We start from the raw sequence: 27860 nt of genomic DNA on the forward strand, positions 1-27860 counted from the left end.
ATAAGAAACATCGAGACCATCGCGGCTTTCATTTTGAAAGCCGGGACAGCCTCCAGGTATACAGGGGGGGTCTGGGGGTGGCTTGGGAGGGTTAATTTACACTCCCCAGCGGCTGCTACTGTCTGCAGCCGCTGGAGGAAGGGGGGTCCTGCCGTGCTGACCGATCAGCAGTGATCGGCAGCATGGCAATCAGTAGGGGAGAGTGCAGGGAGGCAGAGGGACCTTTCTGGTCCCTCCGACAGCAGCAGCGGAGGAAACTTTCCCTTCCCTGCAGCTGCTAACACAGTGCATCTGAGTGGTCGCATCCTGTGCGACCAGGTCAGATAAAGCACTTGCAGGCATGGTCGCATCTGATGCGACCATACCAGGCAAGTGGTTAATAAGGAACTTATGTAGTTGCATTTTTATGAGCATGGTTACTATATTTTACATGCTATTTAGGTAGTATATTGTATTATTACTGTCCATTGTAGTTTGGTATCACTGTCCATAGATTCATATGTATTATACAGTATCTGTTTGCTACATTGTGTTAGACGGCTTCCCTGTAAACATTTCTACTGTTAACTTTTATCCAAGGCTCAAGTGTTTATTCTGAGTACCGCTACAGCGTTGTTGTTTTTTTGTTGTATTTTATTTTTTGTTTTCCAAACTAGAGTAGGCAGATGGCAGACCTCTATTATCAGCTGCTTGAATTAAGGGGGTAATTCAGACAGAATAATAGATGTGCGAAAAAACGCACATCTACTATCAAATTCTTTCACACGCAGGGGGACGCCCAGCACAGGGCAAGTCTGTCCCGCATGCCGGATCCAGTTCCACCCCTTCCCCCGCACAGACATGTGAAAGCATCGCACAGCGGCAATGCTTTCGCATGTTTCGAGTAGCCCTCTGCCTACACAGCCAAGCTGCAAAGGGAAACGGCTGTTAAGGGTCGCAGCAGCTGCATATGATGTCACGCAGCCACTGCGACCTGTCCCAGCAAAGGTCCGGACATGCCTCTGTTGTCCGGACCGCGCCCCCTAAATGGAGCACCGACGCCCACAAAATGCAGGTTCGTGCCCTGTTCCCGCCCCCCTCCAGGTCTTAAATGCGTTTTGAAGAGAATGCAGTTTAGGACCTCGCATATGCGTGTACCGGCATACGCGTATGTGCAGATGTGCAAAAATCGCTTCATATCGATTTTTGCACATCGGCGACCGGGTCTAAATTAGGCCCTGAAACCATTTGCTCAGCACCTTTTGGGATTTTCTTTAGGCTTCTTTGTTAAAATACCTTTTTGTATTAGAAATTTAGGGGGACATTTACTAAGCAGTGAAAAGAGTGAAGATGTGAGCCAGTGGACAAGTTGCCCCATCAACCAATCAGCTGCTCTGTATCATTTTATAGTATGATAGTATAAATGTTATGTCAGTGCTGATTGGTTGCCATGGGCACTTCTCCACTGGCTCACTTCTCCGCACTTATCACTGCTTAGTAAATGTCCCCCTTAATGACATAAAAAAAACTACTGAGCCTAGAAATTAATTAAAATAAAACATAATAAAACAGCAAAAAAGTAAGATGTAAAAGTTTACAGGAACAAGTACTGTAGCGTGATATATTTTGTAGGGCATTTCATACTTTACAAAAGTTGGTGGTACAGTCCAGTAGTTGTGGGATCAAGGCCCTCATTCAGACCTGGACGCAGCCACGTGGTCACTCCCAGCTGCTGAATCCAGGTGGTCTGTGCACGCACACCTGACGTTGTGTGTGTGCGCGACCGTACACATTGTGGCCGCATCTCTGAAGGTGATGTCACATGCACCCACTACAGAAAAAAATGGCCACTGACCACCTGACAGCGCAGCCAAGCTGCACTGCCAGGGGTTAACCTTAGATCCGATGCCTCCGCAATCTAATTGTGGACACATCGGGGGGCGGCCTCACACATGCTGGGAGGCCTTTGCCCTGTGCTGGGCGGCCCCGACAATGTGTGGAGATGAACGCAGATCTGGCTGTGTAAGTATTGATCTGCGTTAATCTCTGAATAACCCCCAGGTATGGATGGTGTAATGGTTATTATCATTACTGAATCTCAGCACTGAGGTCATGGGTTCGATTCTCCCCATGGCCTTAACTGTGTAGAGTTTTTATGTGTGTTTCCTCACACAATCCCAAAATATACTGGTAGATTAATTGTCTCCCAACAAAAAATTAACCATAGTGCCTAAGTGTGTGTATTTACATGGGCAGACTAGATGGGCCAAGTGGTTCTTACCCGCCGTCTAATTCTATGCTTCTATGTAAGACATTTGTCCTAATTCGCAGGAAAGAACACCCACAGGGAGTCCCTAGTGTGCTACCACCCCCAGTCTGCCACGGCCTCACCTTCCATTCTGCTGACCTCTGGTTTTGTGATATATGCTATGTAAGGACATGTATAAAGCACAGTACAAAGAACTCTTCATTGGTTTACGATTGTGTATGGTAACGGTGAATGATGTTCATGTAAAACTGTTGGCACGATCGGACTGTAGTCTCTGCTCTTCATTATAAATAACCTCCTGTCCTAATATTTCTGTTGTTTAAACATGGTGAGATTAGTAATGTGAGGAAGCTAATCCTATTATCCAGGTGGTTGATCCTGCATCCGGTTCTCAATAAACATGCTCCCTCCATCTGTAGTACATTTCTTATCCATCTCCTAAGATTTAAAATGAATAAATAAACCTTATTTATAAGTAACATCTTTATTCATTTTCAGAACAAGTCTGCAACTAGTCACAAGTGTTGATCGCACCAACATTTCCAAAACTAGACAAAGAAGTAATGTTCATATAAATGCTTAGTGAAACACACATGCAAATGTATTTTTAAGTAAATTGCATAAATGAATATGTGATGAGATGAGATATAATTACATTGCCAACTTGCTATGAACCATTTTGTTAAGCTCTACAAAGCAATATAAATTGGGAAAATAACTTCATACAAAAGTTTACTTTTTTATTAAATGAATATAACCATACAATGGATATTATTTTCTGTGTACTGAATATTATATTTAGTGGGGCCGATGGATCAAAGCAGATTTGCTGAAAATCTTCTGAAAACTAAAGTTACAGTAAGTGTTGATACATAGTTAAATGGTTAATCGCAACGTGCTGTCTCTTACCATTGTGTTATTGTGCCTGACTCATCTGGCTAAATAGCATCATTTGCCTGAGTAAATATTATTCACCAAACATAAAGGTCAGACTATCTATACTCCAGGTGCAGGACTTGTTTACATCATAGGCAGCCAGGTCGGCTCAATAGGGGGCACGGCATCAGCATAGGCTAGCGGTGCCCAGGCATGGAGGCACAATAGCATCATCGCAAATTACTAACATTGTAAAGTGGGGGGCAGGGCTACAATGACGCAATTCAGCCCCAATCATGTCAACACCTGCCACCTTTCACAAAACAAGTGGGCGGATGAGAGGGGGGGTGCAAACGTCTAGCCAGCTCCAAGAGACTTGCCTTCTTTTCCAGTGGCCAGGAGTGCCACACAATTTTTGGTAGCCTCCTTGCCATTCCGGGTGAGTAGTCAAGAATGGTTTACATGCCTCTGTAAGAGTATCTGCATGTGCACAAGTCTGTCACTGTGTTATTAGAGCAACACAGTGCAGCTGTACAGTTCTTAGCCCAGGAGAGATTGATACCTTATTATAATGATTGCTGTTAGTCTACTATCATGTGTATCCTGTTATTTCAATAAAACCTACTCCGGTTTGGAATTAACGTGTAGACTAAACTCCTTGCTCACATCAGCTATGCACCTACCAACTTGCAGGCATCTGCCAATATGAAGGTTCCCTCATACACATGTGTCCTGTTGCAGCCTTGCTGCATATAGCAGCATGCTGTAGCGGTACCATAATGAAAATTCAGCGTGCCAGTTCCCATTACATTCAATGGAGGTGGGCGCATGCACATGCGGCTCCCATTGAAGTGAATGGCGTAGCAGGGCGTACTCAGAGTGTACGACACACTATGCTAAGAACTGTGTGCTGCGATGCATACACATTGCAGCAACACTGTGTAAGGACACTTCTGTATGCATGACTATGGATCAGAATTGTGATTTGGCTTGTGTTCCCAAAGCTAACTCCTTTTTTTTTAATGATGATAGCCTTATGGCTACATTGGTCCTTTGGATCAATCTACAATAGTGGCCAATTTCATATCTTCAGCCAAATTGGGTGCACAAGCACAGTACCTATGTCAGGCCCAAAGCCCAGAAGTAAATACTTCAACTGGGTATCATGATATCTCAACAAGTTCTTTCTGATACATACAGGTGCTCCGCCAGACATTATATATTTGAACAGATCATTAAACTTAAAAAATATGTTGTTAGCAAGTGCAAACATAGGGTTTATAGAGAGGGGGGTGTTGAGTAGAGTATAGTGAATTGACAGTCTGGAGTAGAGTTGGCATGGATATGTAGTGTAACTAACCCAAGGTTGGTAGGTTCTCAGGTTGCAGACATCTTCCCTACCGCCACTGTTAGCAGTACTATTGATACATAAAAAAGTCACATATTCCATTTAAAAAGCAATTAGATACATACAAAAATGTTAAATACAGTTGTATCTAAATATAAATTTGGTTCCCCTTTATAAATCAAATGAAATAATTTCCTGAAATAGTCCAAACTTAAGTGTTATTAAAGTAATGGGACTTATAGAATAAAGTACTATCATCTGGAGGGGTCAATACATACTGAGCCAGAATCAACAGGCTAGTGCTGCTGATAGTCATCATTATAGAGATGTGCGGCGGACACTTTTTGGGTTTCGTGTTTTGGTTTTGGATCTGGATCCCCGCTCGTGTTTTGGATCTGGGTTGGTTTTGCCAAAACCACCCTTTCGGGTTTTGGTTTTGGATCTGGATGAGTTTGTATTATTAACCTCAATAACATTAATTTCCACTCATTTTCAGTCTATTCTGAACACCTCACAATATTGTTTTTAGGCCAAAAGGTTGCACCGAGGTCCCTAGGAGACTAAGCTAAGCGACACAAGTGGACGGCACAAACACCTGGCCCATCTAGGAGTGGTACTACAGTGGCAGACAGGATGGTACTTTTAAAAACTAGGCTCCAAAGAGCACATAATACAAAGGAAAAAAAAGAGGTGCACAATGGAATTGTCTTTGGGCCCTCCCACCCACCCGTATGTTGTATAAAGAGGACATGCACACTTTAACAAACCAATCATTTCAGCGACAGGGTCTGCCACACGACTGTGGCTGAAATGATTGGTTTGTTTAGGCCCCAACAAAAAAAGTAACAATCCCACCACCAAAAAAAAAGCAATTCATCTCTCCTTGCACAAACTGGCTCTATAGAGGTAAGATGTCGTAATCATCCTCCGATTCCTCACCCCTTTCAGTGTGTACATCCTCATCTTCACAGAGAATTAATTTGTCCCACTAGAATCCACCATCACCGGTCCCTATGTACTTTCTGGAGGCAATTGCTGGTAAAGGTCTTCCTGGAGGAATTTATGATTCATTTTGATGAACATCATCTTCTCCACATTTTGTGGAATTAACCTCCTACACCGATCGCTGACAAGGTTACCGGCTGCACTAAACACTCTTTCGGAGTAGACACTGGAGGGGGGGCAACTTAGGTAAAATAAAGCCAGTTTGTGCAAGGGCCTCCAAATTGCCTCTTTTTCCTGCCAGTATACATACGGACTGTCTCACATGCCTACTTGGATGGTGTCACCCATATAATCCTCCACCATTCTTTCAATGGTGACAGCATCATATGCAGTGACAGTGGACATATCAGTAATGTGGCAGCTCCTTCAGCCCAGACCAGATGTCAACACTTGCTCCTGACTGCCCTGCATCACCGCCAGTGGGTGGGCTAGGAAATGTTATCCTTTTCCTCACAGCCCCAGTGGCGGGAGAAAATGAAGGAGGAGCTGTTGACGGGTCACGTTCCGCTTGAGTTGACAATTTTCTCACCAGCAGGTCTTTGAACCTCTGCAGACTTGTGTCAACTGGAAAGAGAGATACAACGTAGGCTTTAAACCTAGGATCGAGCACGGTGGCCAAAATTTAGTGCTCTGATTTCAGCAGATTGACCATCCTTGAATCCTGGCAAAGCGAATGAAGGGCTCCATCCACAAGTCCCACATACTTAGCGGAATTGCTCTGTCTTAACTCCTCCTTCAATTTCTCCAGCTGCTTCTGCAAAAGCCTGATGAGGGGAATGACCTGACTCAAGCTGGCAGTGTCTGAACTGACTTCACGTGTGGTAAGTTCGAAGGGTTGGAGATCCCTGCACAACACAGAAATCATTCTCCACTGCGCTTGAGTCAGGTGCATTCCCCCTCCTTTGCCTATATCATAGGTGGATGTATAAGCTTGAATGGCCTTTTGCTGCTCCTCCATCCTCTGAAGCATATAGTGTTGAATTCTACCTCATTACCACCTCTTGCTTCAGGTGATGGCAGGGCAGGTTCAGGAGTGTTTGCTGGCGCTCCAGTCTTTGGCACGCAGTCGCTGAATGTTGAAAGTGGCCTGCAATTTTTCGGGCCACCGACAACATCTCCTTCACGCCCCTCTTATTTAAAAAAAATTCTGCATCACCAAACTAATTGTATGTGCAAAACATGGGACGTGCTGGAATTTGCCCAGATGTAATGCACACACAATGTTGGTGGCGTTGTCCAATGTCACAAATTCCCAGGAGAGTCTAAGTGGGGTAAGCCATTGTGCGATGATGTCCCTCAGTTTCCGTAAGAGGTTGTCTGCGGTGTGATTCTTATGAAAACCGGTGATACACAGCGTAGCCTGCCTAGGAACGAGTTGGCGTTTGTGATATGCTGCTACTGGTGCCGCTGCTGTTGTTGCTGCGGGAGGCAATACATCTACCCAGTGGGCTGTCACAGTCATGTACAGTAGTCCTTAGTTTGCCCTGCTCCACTTGTCCACATGTCCGTGGTTAAGTGGACACTGAGTACAACCGCATTTTTCAGGACACTGAGGACACTTTTCTTAATGTTCCTTTACAGTCCGGGAATCGCTTGCCTAGTGAAATAGAGTCTAGACAGGATTTGGTACCGGGGACACAGTACGTGCATCAACTGTCTAAATCCCACTGTACTAATGGCTGATACCGGAAGCACATCTAACACCAGCATAGTTGTTATGGTCTCAGTAATCTGCTTTGCAACAGGGTGACTGCTGTCATATTTCATCTTCCTCGCAAAGGACTGTTGGACAGTCAATTGCTTAGTTGAAGTAGTACAAGTGGTCTTCCGACTTCCCCTCTGGGATGACGATCGACTCCCAGCAGCAACAGCAGCAGTAGTAGGCGTACCACTCAAGGATCTTCCGGAGGAATCCTAGTTAGGAGAGGACTCGTCAGTCATGCCAGTGACATGGCCTGCAGGACTACTTACGTTCCTGACTGAGGAGGAGATTGACGTTGAGGGAGTTTCTGAACTTGACAATGAATTCTGATGAATGCACTGCAGGTGACGTATAAGGGAGGATGTTCCTAGGTGGTTAATGTCCTTACCCCTACTTGTTACGGATTGAGAAAGGCAACACACAGCTTAACACCTGTTGTCCGGATTTGTTTTTAAATAATTCCACACCGAAGAGGTGGCTTTTTTGGTATTTTGCCCAGGCATGACAATGGGCTTTCTCATCCCATGGACAACAACTGTCTTCACTGGAGCCTTATGCAAACAAACCACATCACCATCAGAATCCTCATCATCAACTTCCTCCTCAGCGCCAGCTACACCAATAGCCTCCTCATCCTAGTGTACATCTACAGTGACATCCTCAATATCAGCAACTGGACTGGCGGTGCTCTTCCCAGCACTTGCAGGGGGCGTACAAATGGTGGTAGGAGCCTCCTCTTTCCAGGCCTAGACATCGCAACCGTTGACACACTTGGACTCTCCTTGGGGATTTGTGATATCTCTGAATGCACAGTTTTTTGCTGTGCTTTAACAAGCTTCATTTTTTTTATTATTCAAGAGGGAGGAGGGCTTCCATCCTCATAAGAAGCTGAGCCACCAGTCATGAACATAGGCCAAGGCCTTAACCTTTCCATGCCACTTCGTGAATGGCATATTGCCAATTTTACGTTTCTCATCAGATAATTTCTTTTTTTTTCTGATTATTAATTTTTGCTTCTTGGATTTACATGTCCTCTATGACATTGGGCATCGGCCTTAGCAGACGACGTTGATGGAATTGCATTGTCAATGTCATGACTCGTGGCAGCAGCAGCTTCAACACTAGTACTAGGAACTGGAAGTGGTTCCTGATCTTCCACTATTTTTTCCTCCAAATTGTTGTTCTCCATTTCACCGACAGCACCCCTTTATTATTACAGCACACAGAACAGTGCCACTTTATTTTCACAGCACCCCTATATTTATACAGCATACAGGATCAGTGTGCTTTTATTTGAACAACTGTACCCCTGAATATTTACAGCATACAAGACCAGTGTGCTTTTATTTTAACAGCAGCACCCCTGTATTACTTCTGCTGCTTGTTTGGCTTCCTGGATGTTCCATTCACGAGACGATTACATGTTTCTAGTCTTAACTTTACAAATTCATTTTATGTGATGCATTTATTTTGTATTGGTGAATGATTTTACAGTGTTGTTTTTGTTATCTTTATTTGTAAATAGTTATACTATGCCATTTAACTGATTCCATTCATCTTCCTGGTTACCTTTGTCATCATCAGTTGATGCCATCTTTTGGGACGTCTCAAAGAAGTGCCTGCTTTGGAGCTAGTTTAGCAGAGCCATACCCTTGTATATGTAGGTTTTAATGGAGATCTCACATAAGTTAATTTTTTTTCCATGTGACGGTAAAATAACCTGGAAATATTGCAGTCTACAGTACTGCTTGACTGATTTTATTATTTTATTATGTTACTATCAACTCTGTAGTTGTAACTTTAGACAAGGGCCGGTAGAAAAAGAAAAAGGGTGACAACCACAAGTGCTACTGGGTCATCAGTCCCATTGTTTCTCCTTTAAAGTTTTATGATCACTTTTTAGTGGTTATACTGGTATGTAGTATGTTGCATACTGTGTACAGCGCTATGGAAGGTGTTTGATTTATAAAATAGTAATGAGAAAAATAATGTATTTTTTATTTCCAGGAGACAACAATGGATGGGGAAATAAGTTTGACGAAGCCCATCAGAACATGATTGAAGTGCTGGAGTCCCAGGAATGCTGTACGTAACTAATGCTGAATGTTGTGTATATTTATCTGTGACAAGTATTAAATGTAGCTATAAAGTTGGTGACAGAATCTCACGTTTGTCATCATTCAAGCAAGAAGTCAGATACTTATTTTCTCATGAAATCTGTCATGACAAGACACAGCCTCCTGCTGTGCTGTAAATGATCTCATTAGAATAAACTGTCATCTGCAATGGAATTGAAGCAATTTTAAATCTACTTGTTTTTTTAGGCATTATCTTTTTTATAACATTGTACTTATAATTAGTGTTTGGCAAAAATGAACAAAATGACTGATATGTTTCTTAATAATATAAATGCCTTCACTTTATTTATAGAAATTTATATACATTTTGGGAATAAATACTTCTACTTCGAAAGGCACCACAACATTTTGCTATAAAGAACAATCTTCTTACAGTTAATCAGCCACAACTGATTGCCAGTAATATGCTTGAAAAGAAGAAAAGGAATCTGGGTCACCACTATACCTGCATTATTATTAAAATATTTTTCAAAGTGGACCAATCCCCTTAGATAGGAGCCCCAGATGTTGCCACATTAGAATGTCTGTTCCAGGGCTCTGCTGCTTTTGTAATATATAAATTAATTTGGTTTAGTATCATTAAATGGACGTTGTCAGGAAGGTTAGCGTGTGAACTTAGCAGGGTCTGCTTGCTGCTGTCTGTTCCGTGTCTCCCTGACGCTATCATATTTCTGGATTAGCCGATAGTACGCCTCCTCCTTTATTCAGCAAGGTATTTAATTTTAAACCTGCCACGTGCACAGTCAGGGTTTGCTTTGCTTTTCTGACAATTCTTGTCCTGTTGCAAATTCCAGTTACCCATGCCCGTGTTATTAAATAAGACTTCAGTATTCTAACTCCCACTATTGCTCTCTGTTATCAGCCTCAGAGTTATCCTTCAGTCCTGAGTAGTGAAACTTACTGTGTGCTTTTGGGGGGATCCAGATGACATCATCTCCAAGCACCTGTGATCCGGCTCTCTGCATACTTTAGCTTGACCCTGGTTGGATAATCCAGGTTGCATCATTCATACCGCAAGCTATCCAGGTCAGTCCCGGATTTGACCCTCGTTGTGATAAGGGTTGGATTCCTGGGTAACACAACCTGAGTTGATCCTTTCACACCAAGCCAGGTTCCAGGTTGTCCCGGCAATATCCTGGGTCAGAGGCTCAGTGTGAAAGGGGTAGGAGACAGAGATGCAGAGGCATTGGAGGCAGCCACAAATGACATGGGTCTTTGTAGGGTCTGGGAGAGCAGGGGAGGTGCAACCATGCTCTCTGGTGCTGGATGTAGCCATGCCCCAGATACCGGGACCACCTGATGTCTCAGTGACCCTTCTCAGGACCAGAGGAAAAAGATCACCAGGGACTCTGAAACCTCCCACCAAGAGCATAAAAGTGACTTTGGGAAAATATATATCAACCATCTAAAGAGTGGAGAAGTTTCTGATAGTAACCACTCAGTTTCTTGCTAGTATTCGTTAAAATGATAGTCTGAAGATGATGGGTTGCTATGGGCAACTTCTGTACTTGTCCACTTCTCCACCCTTGAGAAGGCTTTATACATTTCCACATTAGTCATGGCCAGGTAGACATACGCATACCCAGGTAGTCTCATACAGACTGTTGCGCTAGGGTAACAAGGAGACTTTAGGTACAATAGCACAAAGCCTGGTCACCGGCCTAGTGCACTACTTCCTATATTCATGATATAGTTTGGGCTTTTAATCGACCAAAGTCCTCTTTGCCCTTTCATGACTAACCATCTAATGAAGAGGAACATCATTTATAGCCGCTTAATGTTGACCACTGAGTACAAATAATTCCGTTTGTGTTAGAGCAAGCGGAAGGTATGAAGATATAACTTACGGTTTTGTAATAGTATCATAAAGAACACACTTGCAGATATTGCTAAGAGCATTCGTCTAGGAACATACTGTATTCTATAAGCATTGCATTGTTAGGATGATTATTCATCATGTTTAAAATATTTTGTAGACCCCGAATTTCCTTTAACATCTTTTCTCTATATGAGAAATAATACATTTTCTTCAGTGATTCCCTTTCCTCATTACCCCTTAATTAAAAGCCGTTCCTGTCACTGTAAAAGCAGATTGTTTCCATTCCTATGATTCTTATTGTGGGCCCATGCTTCACTCCTCTCTGCTCAGGGGTCAGCATTGCTCTCCACCTCCATTGCAGGTACCAAGATGCCCTTACTTTGGAAAACCCTGGATCGCCTTGCATCTACCTCGGTTCTATCTGTACTGTAGCTTCTTTCAGTGCTCTTCACACAGTGGCCATGATTCAGAGATGGGCACAGAACATATCACTGCTGCTTCTTCTTGGACACAGTAACGATGTGTACAAATACTAAAATGGCAGGAAACGTCTGTAGGAAAAAGACACCTACTGCCAGCATCAGCAATCCGAGTGCTGCGTCCGCAGACATAGCATCGGATCACGTGTTGTTGGCAGGGGCGACCATTTGACCTGTCGACCTACTACATGTCGACCTAATGACGACGTCAACCTATTGCCCGTCGACCATCCATGGTCGACCCAATGACTGTCGACCTAAGTTGAGTTGACCCAACGACCCATACCCGGAGATGTCTACCATGATGGCATTGTACAGCTGGGAATGGGACAATGATGAATCAATTCATTGTAAATGGTGTCATCGGCCCCCAAACCATCCATTTCACTTAGGAAGTTGGCAGCATACAGGAGTCAGACTCAGGCCCAATCCCTCAGGAGTTATTGCGGGATCCTGACTTCCCGATTCTGAACTCCCCCATCATGAGAGGTATGATCCAGAAATACATTATGTAACAGGTTCTCAAAGTCGGTCCTCAGGACCCCACACAGTGCATGTTTTGCAGGTAACCCAGCAGGTGCACAGATGTATTAATTACTCATTGACACGTTTAAAAGATCCAGAGGTGGAGCTAATTATTCCACTTGCGATTCTGTGAGGAGACCTGCAAAACATGCACTGTGAGTTTGAGAACCTGCGCATTATATAATACAATGAGCTACCCACTATACTGAGCACTATTTACTACACTGCATTATACGGAACACTGCACACCAGAGATAGGCAACCTGAGACTATCTAGCTGGAAAGCCAAATAAATTGCCCGATTCTGCTCTACACTATAAGCTGATTACACACTTAGCTCTGCTCAGAGCTCTCGTCAGTGCTCAGCCCCAGATGTGGCTGCTGGAAATACCAAGTGTCAGCAGCTGAGCAATCAGAGCGGGAAAAGCCTTATGAAGGCACAGATCACACTTGTCACCTCAGCAGCAGTGATGCAAAAATAACCTTCTAATTGATGACTTTTATAATCCGAGTTAGTCGATTAAAAAGTAATTTTAAACAGCAATGCATAATCACACCAAAGAGTAATAAGTTATACATGATGGGAATATTAGAGGCCTCATTCAGAGAGGAAGGTAAGTACATCAAGTGGCAGTATTTGTTCCTTGCAACTTGCTCTTTTTAAAGTGTGTATAGGAATTAACTGGCAGTGCATGTCCTTTGCCCTAGCAACTCGCCCGCATTTTCCATTTATCGCTCCTTGCACCAGGGGAGTATGGATGGGAGTTGGAGGGAGGGCTTGTAGATGCAGTGAGGGCGTGTCGGCGCAAAATACATCCCAAGATGGCACACTGTCAGGCAAACACAGCCTCGGATTGGGGCGCGGAGGGCCCACCGGGAGAAAGCAGTGGTAGGGGCCCACGTTTAGGGATGTGGCCAGTCTTCAGAGGGGGTGTGGCCTGCCACCACATTGATTTACCTAACCATGAGAGAATGCATGGTCTGGGCCCCTTGAATATATATATATATATATATATATATATATATATACATATATATATTATATACTGCTAGTGCATGCATGCTAATGTACCAGCTTAATAACAGCAATGCACTGTGGCAAATACACAGTAGTCCTGTGCAGTATAAGGTAACATATATATGATGTATAATTCAAGTACACAGTACAAGAACTTGATCCCTAGTGGGCTCCCAAGCAGTGGGGCCCCCTGGTGGTTTCCCCTGTACCCCTGTGGGCCAGTCCAACCCTGGGCAAACATGCACATGTGTGGCATCGGGTGACTGGTGGATAATTGACCATTGGTGCAAGCTGCAAACCACTGGTCACGTCTGCTTTTCCAAGTCATGTGTCTGAACGCCCATTGGGCCTAATTCATGTTTGTATGCACATGCTTTAGCAAGTACAATTTTCTAGGCTACGGAATTGCTAATGTTAGTGAGTAAAGCTGCCGCCCTGAAATGAAAAGAGACGCCCAGCAGAGCCAACACAAACTCATACCTCTATTGCATGTACATTCACAGCCTATAAACAAGAATGAGGAACATCAACTGTGGCTGTGACCTATGGCTACGCAGACTGGCTGTGCTGACGCCATGTTTCTCTACATACATGATCACAGCTGAAGGCAGATACACGCCCCAAAACCATCCATGACATCGCTGCATTCTTGTTACCACTCCCTGTTACCTCCCCCATACGATCCCTTCCTGTTAATCACTCTGCGATTAAATCCTTTCTGCAAGCATGATCGCCAAGGTACCTTGCGTGATCGCAACACATGCGCAGTCTGCTGATAATCGCTCCGTGGCAAAACATTGGCCACTGCATACAAATAGGAATTAGGACCATTGTCTGTTTTCCAGCATTACCAGAGTTTTGTTCTCACCAGACAGATTGGACAGATACAGCTTTAGGTATTTACCCAGTTTTAGATACACACAATTCTGAAAGTATAAAATATTAGGGGGACATGTACTAAGCAGTGATAAAAGTGGAGAAGTGAGAAAAGTGGAGAAGTTGCCCATGGCAACCAATCAGCATTGATTAATCATTTGCATACTATAAAAGTATACAGAGCAGCTTATTGGTTGGAATGGGTAACCTCTCCACTGGCTCACTTCTCCACTTTTATCACTGCTTAGTACATGTCTCCCTATACCTGCTGCAGCTGTGATCTTATAGGATTACAGTGTACTGGAAAAAAAAGTATGTATCATACTCACTTTGTGACATTGGAGGCTGCTGATATGTTTATTAGGGGTCTTTTATTTATCCCTTAATTTCTAGAAAAGTAGGAGAAAATTGCCATTTTCACCTACTGTTCTTTTGTAGAAATTGCCATTCATTATAAAGGTAATGCTGTATCACCTGCTTACCTTTCATACACTTGTATGGGGAACTAAATTCATGAAGCTCTGAAAATACAAAATTTTATTTATTTACAGAGTGTATCACACATGCAGAATGTAGTACACATTCGTTACGCAGAGTGTATCACACATGCAGAATGTAGTACACATTCGTTACGCAGAGTGTATCACACATGCAGAATGTAGTACACATTCGTTACGCAGAGTGTATCACACATGCAGAATGTAGTACACATTCTTTACGCAGAGTGTATCACACATGCAGAATGTAGTACACATGCGTTACGCAGAGTGTATCACACATGCAGAATGTAGTACACATTCGTTATGCAGAGTGTATCACACATGCAGAATGTAGTACACATGCGTTACGCAGTGTATCACACATGCAGAATGTAGTACACATTCGTTATGCAGAGTGTATCACACATGCAGAATGTAGTACACATGCGTTACGCAGAGTGTATCACACATGCAGAATGTAGTACACATTCGTTACGCAGAGTGTATCACACATGCAGAATGTAGTACACATTCGTTACGCAGAGTGTATCACACATGCAGAATGTAGTACACATTCGTTACGCAGAGTGTATCACACATGCAGAATGTAGTACACATTCGTTACGCAGAGTGTATCACACATGCAGAATGTAGTACAGAGAGTGTATCACCAGTAGCGGATCTTGCCACTGGCAAGCAGGACCTTTGCCCGGGGCGCCGCCATCCGGAGGGCGCCGCACCATGGCAAGATCCGCTACTGTGCCCCTCGCTGCCGCTGTGTCCCCCGCTGGTCCCCCGCTGTGAAGGGAACTAGACGCTACCCATCTAGTTTCCCTTCGTGGAGAGGACCTTTGCTGTGCGGTGCGCGATGACATCATCGCGCACCGCACAGCATTGTGGGACTGACACAGATGCTAGGGGTCATAATTGACCTCTAGTGTCTATGCTGTGCTATGGGAGAGACGTCATGACATCTCTCCCATAGATCCGAGGAGAGGAGTGGCGCCGGAGGAGGTCTACAGCGGTCGGGAATCAGGAGCGGGGATAGTAAGTATTCATTTTATTTATAAATTTTCTTTCAGCGGCGCTACTCTACAGGGGGCACAAATGGGGGCGTAACTGACCATGCCCCCGTAGGAAGCCACGCCCCTATTGTTTGCCCGTGGCACCGCGAGGGCTAGAACTGGCCCTGTGTATCACACATGCAGAATGTAGTACACGTTACGCAGAGTGTATCACACATGAAGAATGTAGTACACATGCAGTATGCAGAGAGTATCACACATGCAGAATGAGGTACACATGCAGTACGCAGAGGGTGTCACATGCAGAATGTAGTACACATGCAGTACGCAGAGTGTGTCACACATGCAGAATGTAATACACATGCAGTACGCAGAGTGTGTCACACATGCAGAATGTAATACACGGGTCTGGGACTCCACGTCGACAACAAAAAGGTCGACACACCTTAGGTCGACATGGACAAAAGGTCGACATGGAAAAGGTTGACATGTGTTTTTTATGTTTTTTTGGTGTCGTTTTCTTCGTAGAGTGACCGGGAACCCCAATTAGTGCACCGCGTCCCCTCGCATGGCTCGCTTCGCTCGCCATGCTTCGGACATGGTGCCTTCGCTCCGCTTCGCTCGGCACAGATTACCGTTCCAATCGTAGTCCACGTGGATCGTTAAGTATGAAAAGGTTCCAAAAAAGAAAAAAAATTGTGAAAAGCTCATGTCGACCTTTTTCCATGTCGACCTTGTTCCTGTCGACCTTTTGTCCATGTCGACCTAAGGTGTGTCAACCAATTGGCGTCGACCTAAGGTGTGTCGACCTTTTTGTTGTCGACCTGGAGTCCGGATACCGTAATACTCATGCAGTACGCAGAGTGTGTCACACATGCAGAATGTAATACACATGCAGTACGCAGAGTGTATCACACATGCAGAATGTAGCACTCATGCAGTACACAGAGTGTATTACAGATGCAGAATGTAGTACACATGCAGTACACAGAGTGTATTACAGATGCAGAATGTAGTACACATGCAGTACGCAGAGTGTAACACACATTGCGAATGTAGTACACATGCAGTACGCCAGTGCGTTAACTAGGTGTGTGCCGATGGTGCCTTGCCCACAGCGCACATGCACTGAAGGCGCACCATCGGCAGCACACCCGCCCGCCCACCGTCCGCCGTCACACTGGCAGCATTCGCTATATCCTGCGCCGCCTCTCTGAACGGGTCCCTGAGCGCCACATCTCCCTCTCCTCCTCCTCCCTCTCTCCCCCCCTGCCCGCACAACGCGCTGTCAGGTCTCTACCGGCGCCTGTCTCCCGCCTGCGCCGCCGCCCCTGCTGGGGACTCGGGCCGCCATCAGGGGGGTACTGTCGGTGCTGCTGTCCCAGACAGGGGGCCTGGGTGGCAGCAAGTGGACTAGTGCTCAGCTGTCCGCTGCTTGCTTGCAGCTGGCGCACCGGTGGGCAGTGAGAGTCAGCACTGATGGCATTTCAATGGTGCCGGCCGCGAGCCAATAGGATTTGGCGGACCAACAGCCAATAAGGAGCGAACGCAGCAGCGCCCATCAGGCTGCAAGGGAGATGAGACGGAGTGGCAAACAAAGTATATGCACGGGACTGGGTAGTCTGCTTTTGCGTTAATCATACTGGAGCTGCAAGGACAAAGCGGGCAAGAGGCAATATTGCTAAGGTATCTTGAACATGAACTGTACCTTGGGTAGTCAGCTTAATTTATATGTTCTGCTCTCCAGAATCCATTTAAGGAGCGGTGCTGTTTTTTTAAGGAGCTGTTTGAGTGGTGCTAGCTTGTAAGGTCACCATCACATTCATTTATTTCTTAAGGAAAGGGGTTCAGCCTACAGAAGCGATCCATCCAGACTGTAACCCAGTGGCGTAACTACTGCCCCCGCAGTCCTCGCGGTGGCTTGGGGGCGAGGGGCTGCGGGGGCGCCACTGATTTAGAACAGATTGACATGCGGATGAGCGTCCGCATGTCAATCTGCGGTCTCCTCTCCCTCCCTGCTGTGTTGGAGGGACACGGAACGCACATCGCGCGTCTCTCCTGTGTCCCTCCCTGGCTCTCCCCCGGCCGGTCTAAGGAAGTGCCGTTCGTGAGCTCTGATTGGCTCATGAACCGGCACTTCATTTATTAGACCAGCCGGGGGGAGAGCCAGGAGGGACGCAGGAGAGACGCGCGATGCGCTCCGTGTCCCTCCAACACATGGATGGGGGGGGGAGCAGGCACTTGGGGCATATACCTGGCACTGGGGGCATATACCTGGCACTGTGGGGGGAAGATCTGGCACTTGGGGCATATACCTGGCACTGTGGGGGGAAGATCTGGCACTGGAGGCATATATCTGGCACTGTGGGGGCAGATCTGGCACTGGGGGCATATACCTGGCACTGTGGGGGGAAGATCTGGCACTGGGGGCATATACCTGGCACTGTGGGGGCAGATCTGGCACTGGGGGCATATACCTGGCACTGTGGGGGCAGATATGGCACTGGGGGCATATACCTGGCACTGTGGGGGCAGATCTGGCACTGGGGGCATATACCTGGCACTGTGGGGGGAAGATCTGGCACTGGAGGCATATACCTGGCACTGTGGGGGCAGATCTGGCACTGGGGGCATATACCTGGCACTGTGGGGGCAGATCTGGCACTGGGGGCATATACCTGGCACTGTGGGGGCAGATCTGGCACTGGGGGCATATACCTGGCACTGTGGGGGGAAGATCTGGCACTTGGGGGAGCAGGCACTGAGGGGGCATATGTGGCACTGTGGGGGAATATTTGGCACTGGGGGGAGCAGGCACTGAGGGGGCATATGTGGCACTGGGGGGGGTATATGTGGCACTGGGGGCATGTACCTGGCACTGTGGGGGAATATCTGGCACTAGGGGCATATACCTGGCACTGTGGGGGAATATCTGGCACTGGGGGCATATGTGGCACTGGGAGCATGGCCCTAGCAACAAGCACTACCCCCTAGCAACGAGCATGACACCCAGTGCATGATACCCCTGGCAACGAGCATGACACCCTGAGCATGAAAACCCCTGGCACCGTGCATGGAACCAAGAGCATGAAACCCCTGGCAACGAGCAGGTAATTTAAAAGTAATTAGAAGCCTTACTGTAGAACTTAATGTGTAATGGGCATTACGGTGTGTGTCATAATGTATCACGGACATTGCGGTGTGTGTCATAATGTATCAGGCATTACGGTGTGTTGTATACTATGTCACGGGCATTGTGGTATGTGGTATAATGTCTCAGGATCATTGTGGTGTGTGTCATACTGTGTCACAGACATTGTATGTGCTATAATGCATCAGGGGCATTGCAGTGTGTAGCATAATGTATAACAGGCATTGCGATTCCTGTCATAATGTGTCACAGGCATTACGGTGTGTGGCATAATGTGTCTGGGGCATTACAGTGTGTGCATATTGTGTCATGTGCATTATTGTGTGTGGAATAATGTCTAAGGGCCATTGCAGTATGTGGAATAATGTATACTGGGCATTACTATAAGGAGGAAAAATGACAAATAATGTAAGGGGCATGAATCAGGATTATTTTTCTTTCCTGTGGTGGCCAACGTCTGGGCGTGCAGGTTGCAAAACTGGGGTATAAGGTAGTCTTGTCCTGCAATGCCACGCCCTCCACGCAAAGCCACTCCCATTTCAACAAAGCCACACACCCTTTTTGTTGGCGCGCGCATTTTTCCACCTTTACTAGTGCCAATTACGGGGGGTATGGGGGGGGGGCGCCGAAGGATTTTTTGGCTTGGGGGAGAAAAATTTCTAGTTACGCCACTGCTGTAACCACACCTACACTTTATGGAAAAGGAGAATCAATAACTGCTTATATAAAGTGCAGTCAATGTATGACTTTTTGCTGGATGCTGTTATAGGAATCCCTTTCATAAACTTGTCTTGGGATTTGTTTTACCAAATGCTTAATTAGATAAATTGGAGTTTTGGCTGCAAACTTTTTTGCCATATTAAAGTTCTATTTTTGTGATATACCTTGTATTAATTTTAATTATGCAGATGTGTTCACTTACATTATTGCCAACAACTCGCAGCATAACGGGCATATGTATTGAAGTGAATGGGAGCCGCTTGTGATGCATATGCGTTGCGATCCCGCTACAGCTTTGCTTCATGTAGCACACATCTGTATGCTGGATGCTGTGCACAGTCATCTTTGTTTATTTTATGGAATATTATAAATGTGTATTTTATGGATGTTACATACATGGTGTTATTTCCTAATTAATTGCATATTTCTATACACACCAGATTTAACCTTTGTGAGCGCCAGGGGTTCTGTATATATAAAATATATCATTTGATTTTTGTTTTTGTGGGGGGGTTTTAAGTTGGCTCTGGCTTTCAATTATTATTTTTATATTTTAAGTGGTTCTGGCTTTTTCAGTTTTTTTATGTGGATCTACCTTTTACAGTGATTTTTTATCTAGCTAGTTCAATGTATTTTATGTTGATCTGGTTAAATATACACACTTATGATTGATTGATTGATTGATTGATTGATTGATTGATTGATTGATTGACATGATATAATGACACCCACCCACACAGCCCAAACTTTGAAATAAAATAAAAATAAACAGGTTTATGCACCAATTGATGCTCCGCCCACAATATCCACAGCTCTGCCCACCTCTTCCCCCTCCCTCCCCCAGGGGAAGGGGCCCTGCCTGTTTTGTCAGTCCCAGACCCCACAGTTTCTGATGGCAGCTCTGGCCGCAGCCGCCAGCCCCTGGGTCTATCCCTTCAAACTCAACCGCCTCTCTCTGCCCGGCATGACGGATCGCCACCCCCGCAACTCGGGAGCTTGTCCCGGCTTACTCGGTCTCCCTGCGCCCCGCCAAGCGCTGAGAGGAGCTTTGAGAGGATGAGAACGCACTCAGGCAGGATGCAGTTTTCCATCCCCTGACTTGTGAGTAGCAGCACTGTATATTTAGCCACATATTATGTATATTTTATCACCAATTGTGAAAGGGGGACTCTGTCTGCCGTAATGTGTAATAAGGGGGACGCTGTCTGCCGTAATGTGTAAAAAGGGGACGCTGCCTGCTGTAATGTGTAAAAAAGGGGATGCTGTCTGCTGTAATGTGTAAAAAGGGGACTCTGTCTGCCGTAATGTGTAAAAAGGGGACGCTGCCTGCTGTAATGTGTAAAAAAAGGGCGCAGCCTGCTGTAATGTGTAAAAAAGGGGACTCTGCCCGCCGTAATGTGTAAAAAAGGGGACTCTGTCTGCCGTAATGTGTAATAAGGAGGACAGTGTCTGCCGTAATGTGTAAAAAGGGGACGCTGTCTGCTATAATGTGTAAAAAAGGGGACTCTGTCTGCCGTAATGTGTAAAAAGGGGGACTCTGCCGTAATGTTTAAAAAGGGGGACTCTGTCTGCCGTAATGTGTAAAAAGGGGGACTCTGTCTGCCGTAATGTGTAAAAAGGGGACGCTGTCTGCCGTAATGTTTAATAAGGGGGATGCTGTCTGCCGTAATGTGTAAAAAGGGGACGCCGTCTGCCATAATGTGTAAAAAGGGGGATTGTCAGCCGTAATGTGTAAAAGGGGCTCTACCTGGTGTAGTGGTGCTATTGTGCGGCGTAATTTGAATAATGGAGACCGTAGTATGAATTGGTATTATTTTGTGGCCACAGCCTTTTCCCCATGAAGTCACGCCCCTAGTTTTTCCGCGCACTGCCCATATTTTACATAAGGTGGGGGGGGGCGCCAATGCCGTTTCTTGCACACCGCGCTAAAATGCCTAGTTACGGCACTGCAGTACGCAGAGTGTATCACACATGCAGAATATAGTACACATGCAGTACGTAGAGTGTATCACACATGTAGAATGTAGCACTCATGCAGTACGCAGAGTGTATCACACATGCAGAGTATAGTACACATGCAGTACACAGAGTGTATTACACATGTAGAATGTAACACTCATGCAGTATGCAGAGTGTGTTACAGATGCAGAATGTAGTACACATGCAGTATGCAGGGTGTAACACACATTGCGAATGTAGTACTCATGCAGTACGCAGAGTGCATCACACATGCAGAATGTAGCACTCATGCAGTATGCAGAGTGTATTACAGATGCAGAATGTAGTACACATGCAGTACACAGAGTGTATTACAGATGCAGAATGTAGTACACATGCAGTACGCAGAGTGTATCACACATGTAGAATGTAGCACTCATGCAGAACGCAGAGTGTATCACACATGCAGAATGTAGTACACATGCAGTACGCAGAGTGTAACACACATGCAGAATGTAGTACACATGCAGTACGCAGAGTGTAACACACATGCAGAATGTAGTACACATGAAGTACGCAGAGTGTATCACACATGTAGAATGTAGCACTCATGCAGTACGCAGAGTGTATCACACATGGAGAATGTAGTACACATGCAGAACGCAGAGTGTATCACACATGCAGAATGTAGTACACATGCAGTACGCAGAGTGTAACACACACGCAGAATGTAGTACACATGCAGTACGCAGAGTGTAACACACATGCAGAATGTAGTACACATGAAGTACGCAGAGTGTATCACACATGTAGAATGTAGCACTCATGCAGTACGCAGAGTGTATCACACATGGAGAATGTAGTACACATGCAGTACGCAGAGTGTATCACACATGCAGAATGTAGTACACATGCAGTACGCAGAGTGTATCACGCATGCAGAATGTAGTACACATGCAGTACGCAGAGTGTATCACGCATGCAGAATGTAGTGCACATGCAGTACGCAGAGTTTAACACACATGCAGAATGTAGTACACATGAAGTACGCAGAGTGTATCACACATGTAGAATGTAGCACTCATGCAGTACGCAGAGTGTATCACACATGGAGAATGTACTACACATGCAGTACGCAGAGTGTATCACACATGCAGAATGTAGTACACATGCAGTACGCAGAGTGTATCACGCATGCAGAATGTAGTACACATGCAGTACGCAGAGTGTATCACGCATGCAGAATGTAGTACACATGCAGTACGCAGAGTGTATCATACATGCAGAATGTAGTACACATGCAGTACGCAGAGTGTATCACACATGCAGAATGTAGTACACATGCAGTACGCAGAGTGTATCACACATGCAGAATGTAGTGCACATGCAGTACGCAGAGTGTAACACACATGCAGAATGTAGTACACATGCAGTACACAGAGTGTATTACAGTTGACTGTAGAGGTGCTATTGCAATCAATTCTGACAGTTTCAGAGAGGTGGCGGAGAATTGATGGGTTTTCTATGGGGCTGCTGTTCTGCCATAACTAATGGTGACTGATTCAACTCAGAATCAGCCCCAAGAGGTGGAATTGCCCTTTAATATTAGTTCTGTTTGATTTGAGCATTAAAGCCCCCAATACCATACATACAGAGGCAGATTTCATTAGCCACCAGATACTGCTGTTGTGTGACGTGCGGCTGAGCATGCTTTCAGGTATGTAAAACATTCCTTGTTTTTGTTCCCATTTCTATGGGACACAAGCAAAACCAAACAATCTTTTACTATCCTAACATTCTATGGAGTGTCATCACAATCACAACTTTTCCACTAATTGAATTGGCAGAGATCAGCTTCCATCACCAGAGTCCAACAATGGATTTCGGGCTATAGATAGACAATGTCTAGATTGACACCAAATGGTCGAAAGGCATTAGGTCAACACAGTGACGTGCGGTGGGGTGAGGCAGGTGAGGCAGAGCCTTTCCTATCATACTAACGTTTGTGCCAGAGATTTAACTATATAAACTATATGAAAAATACAAAGAATTTGTTAGAAATATCTTCTTTGCATTATTCTAATCATATTTATAGCCAAAACTCTGGAGTAAACAGTCTATGGCAGTAGAGGCACTGTCTTTTCCGCACATCTCTGATCAAAACTCACCAAATTTCCAGGAGTTTATACTGCTGCACCTGTGTATAATGCCCAGATGTACACTTTGGCTCATATATTGCGTGTAAATCTGGCTCTGGTGGTAGCCAGTGCCTCCTGAGCCATTTAGCTCGCCGCACATCCCTGTCAACATATTCAAAAGGTCAACAAGTTTAAAAGATCAGCAGGTTCAAAAGGTCGACATGGCAATGTCGACACACATTTTTTTTTTCTTCAACTTTTGCTTGGACTTCTTTTGGGAATAGTAACCTGTGCCAAGCACAGTGGAGCGAGGTACCTTGCCCAAAGCGTGGTGAGCAAAGCAAGTTTGCGATGGTCTACATTAAAATAAATTGGGGTCGTAGGTGATGAAACATATAAAATGACACCCAGAAACATAACAATCTTGTTTCGACCATTTCCATGTCAACCTTTTGATCCTGTCAACCTTTAGTACCTGTTGACCTTTTGTACTGTCTACCTTTTACCTGTTGACCTTTTGACCTCATGCATGTCCACCATATGGTGTGACCCTATTGACTGTCTATCCAAGAACTGTAGCTTTTCTATCCCACACCCTTCAACAATAGGGCCCCACTCGGCCCCTCCATTGCTTAACTGGCAAGACATTAAACGCTAGATTTATTAAACGGGTGGTCTTCAGGTTGCCGGCGGCCGGGTTCCCGATGTCCACCATACCGGCGCCAGAATCCCGACCGCTGGCATACCGACAGATTTTCTCCGTCTTGGGCGTCCATGACCCCCTTGGAGGGAGAATAGATAGTGTGGCGCGCTTGGTAGCGCGTCTCCGTACCCGCAGTGTGGCGAGTGCAGCGAGCCCTCAAGGCTGTCGGTATGCCAGTGGTCGGGATTCCGGCGCCGGTATGCTGGCTGCCGGGAGCCCGACCGCCGGCATACCATACTACACCCTTATTAAACAATGTTCTGTGCAAGCTTTTGATACTCTGTGACTTTGACCCCAAAATTTAAAATGGCAATAATATTAAATGCACCACTAGTTCGTAAATTTAACCCTTGGCCTCTTTTTTCCAGCACAAACCCAACAGCTATATCTTATAATAATATATATATATATATATATCAGCAAGCAATATAAGCAAATTATTTATAGCATTAGAATAATAAGATTTTACTTACCGATAAATCTATTTCTCGTAGTCCGTAGTGGATGCTGGGGACTCCGTCAGGACCATGGGGAATAGCGGCTCCGCAGGAGACAGGGCACAAAAGTAAAAGCTTTAGGATCAGGTGGTGTGCACTGGCTCCTCCCCCTATGACCCTCCTCCAAGCCTCAGTTAGGATACTGTGCCCGGACGAGCGTACACAATAAGGAAGGATTTTGAATCCCGGGTAAGACTCATACCAGCCACACCAATCACACTGTACAACCTGTGATCTGAACCCAGTTAACAGCATGATAACAGCGGAGCCTCTGAAAAGATGGCTCACAACAATAATAACCCGATTTTTGTACCAATAACTATGTACAAGTATTGCAGACAATCCGCACTTGGGATGGGCGCCCAGCATCCACTACGGACTACGAGAAATAGATTTATCGGTAAGTAAAATCTTATTTTCTCTAACGTCCTAGTGGATGCTGGGGACTCCGTCAGGACCATGGGGATTATACCAAAGCTCCCAAACGGGCGGGAGAGTGCGGATGACTCTGCAGCACCGAATGAGAGAACTCCAGGTCCTCTTTAGCCAGGGTATCAAATTTGTAGAATTTTACAAACGTGTTCTCCCAGGGGCGGATCCAGAAAAGAATGACAGGGGGGGCACCATAAGTGGTTGTGCTATCAAGGAGGGGTGGAGTTAGAAGTGGAGTGGGCGTGGCGAAGTTTCAGTGCGTGTGACCAATTGTGTGAGGGGGTGTGGTCAAGTGCTCAATGTGAGTATCGAGTGTGTCTATGATCGAAATGCACTGCTGGAGGGGGTACAGGTCCACAGTTAGTTCTTATACCTTATGGGGATCATTCCGAAACGTTCGCACGCTGCTGGTTTTCGCAGCCGTGCGAACGGGTCGGAACTGCACATACGTAGCGGACGCAATGCGCAGGCGCATTATTGCTCAGCGACGGCCGTTGCTGGGCAACGACAAGAACACAGAAGAAAGCGATCGCAGGGGCGATCGCATGAAGATTGACAGCAGGAAGGTCACCCCCACTCCCCCCCCCCCAGCAAAAGACCGCTCACAGCAGCACCATTCTCTCTCCCCAGGTCACCCCCACTCCCCCCCCCCCCCCCCGAGGGGGAGATACAGGGAGAGGGAGGGTGCTTAGTGATAGTCACAGGAAGAGTGAGGGTAAGGGTACTGAGGGTGAGATACAAGGAGGGTGAGGGTGCTGAGGGAGAGTTACAAGGAGGGTGAGGGTAAGGGCATTGAGGGGGAAATATGGGGAGGGTAAGGGCGCTGAGGATAGTTACAGAGAGGGTGAGTGCTCTGAGGGGGAGTTACAGGGAGGGTGAGGATAAAGGCGCTGAGGGGGAGATACAGGGAGGGTGAGGGGGAGAGTAAGGGCGCTGAGGGGGAGTTACAGGATGAGGACAGGGACACTGAGGGTGAGCTACAGGGAGGGTGAGGGGGCTGAGGGGGAGATACAGGGAGGGTGAGGGGGCTGAGGTAGAGATACAGGGACAAAACATTTGTTTCAGGAAAGAAAAATATATTATATAAACATGATGTGACTGTACATACTATTCTCAAAAAACCATACTTTCCTATTCAAAATAATCTAAATAATGAAGCATTCCCTGACAATATCGCACGCCCATGCCTCCCTCCCGGCATCACATTTACTATAATACTACAAGTGCATGGACTGTAATATAATGCTACTAGTGCCTGTAATATCATGCTACAATGCATGGGATATAATATAATTCTACAAGTGCATTGTAGCATTATATTACAGGCACTTGTAGCATTATATTACAGTCCACGCACTTGTAGTATTATATTATAGTCAAGGCAGTGGGCATTGGCCCTCATTCCGAGTCGTTCGCTCGTTCTTTTTCATCGCATCGCAGTGAATTTCCGCTTAGTGCGCATGCGCAATATTCGCACTGCGACTGCGCCAAGTAATTTAACAATGAAGATAGTATTTTTACTCACGGCTTTTTCTTCGCTCCGGCGATCGTAGTGTGATTGACAGGAAATGGGTGTTACTGGGTGGAAACAGGCCGTTTTATGGGCGTGTGGGAAAAAACGCTACCGTTTCCGGAAAAAACGCAGGAGTGGCTGGAGAAACTGGGGAGTGTCTGGGCGAACGCTGGGTGTGTTTGTGACGTCAAACCAGGATCGACAAGCACTGAACTGATCGCACAGGCAGAGTAAGTGTGGAGCTACTCTAAAACTGCTAAGTAGTTTGTGATCGCAATATTGCGAATACTTCGGTCGCAATTTTAAGATGCTAAGATACACTCCCAGTAGGCGGCGGCTTAGCGTGAGTAACTCTGCTAAAATCGCCTTGCGACCGATCAACTCGGAATGAGGGCCATTGTTTTGGAGCAAATACCTTACAGCAGGTTTGCCCCACTGGCTGGTACCTGAGGACTGGAAGGAGCCGACAGCGCATGGTGGGTACAGGTCCTAAGGGTACAGGAGAAGACAGCTGCTGCGGATGGCGTGATGTCTTCACATTACGTTGCGGGCACCAGGTTCCCTTTGGTTATTAGGCAGGGGAGGATCAGCGCCGGCGGCTAAGAGTGAAAGTGTGAGTAGTACACTTTCACTGCACAGCGTACACGGCGTGGTGTCAGTGGGGAGCACAGCACCACGCCGGAGATCGGTAGCAGAGATCCCCAGCGGCGGCGGGCTGCATCTGTAAAGTTCCTCCTCCTGCTCGGCTCCTCCGTGTGAGCAGAACAGCAGCAGCAGGTGACAGGAGAGCAGGGGCAGGGGCAAACGCAGGATTTAGTGAGGGGGGTTTCCATGTGTGGGTGTGTGTATGTGTGTATGTATGTATGTATGTGTGCACGTACGTGTGTGTGTGTGTGTGTGTGTGTGTGTGTGTGTGTGTGTGTGTGTATATATATATATATATATCTAATGACAAAAAATAGGCACTCACTGAAGATGTTGCTTAATACCAAGGTGTCCTCCATATATGTAATAGGTGGCATGCCCCCCCCATGCAGTAGAACCAGGCGGTACTCAGCGGTCTCTGTGAGTAAATCAATGTATTACAGTACAAAAGGCATAGTGTACCGATGTTTCAACGCCACATAAAGCGGTTTTTTTTCCTTCAAGCCTACAGTAAAGCACCTTGAAAAAAACGCCCATTGAAACATCGGTACACTATGCCTTTTGTAATACATTGATTTACTCACA

At 45.8% G+C, this 27860-nt stretch overlaps 1 protein-coding gene across 3 annotated transcripts in view; it reads left to right on the top strand.

Moving 5' to 3' along the window:
- Positions 1 to 27860, top strand: part of RXFP2 (relaxin family peptide receptor 2) — a 589575-nt gene that overhangs the window by 374128 nt on the left and 187587 nt on the right. For all 3 annotated transcript variants that reach the window (XM_063951765.1, XM_063951767.1, XM_063951766.1), the window contains exon 3: positions 9187 to 9264. In XM_063951765.1, coding sequence (XP_063807835.1) covers positions 9187 to 9264 — 78 coding nt within the window. The remainder of the gene's footprint in view (positions 1 to 9186; positions 9265 to 27860) is intronic.

This window comes from Pseudophryne corroboree, chromosome 2 (assembly GCF_028390025.1).
Source record: "Pseudophryne corroboree isolate aPseCor3 chromosome 2, aPseCor3.hap2, whole genome shotgun sequence".
In the NCBI taxonomy this organism is placed as follows: domain Eukaryota; kingdom Metazoa; phylum Chordata; class Amphibia; order Anura; family Myobatrachidae; genus Pseudophryne; species Pseudophryne corroboree.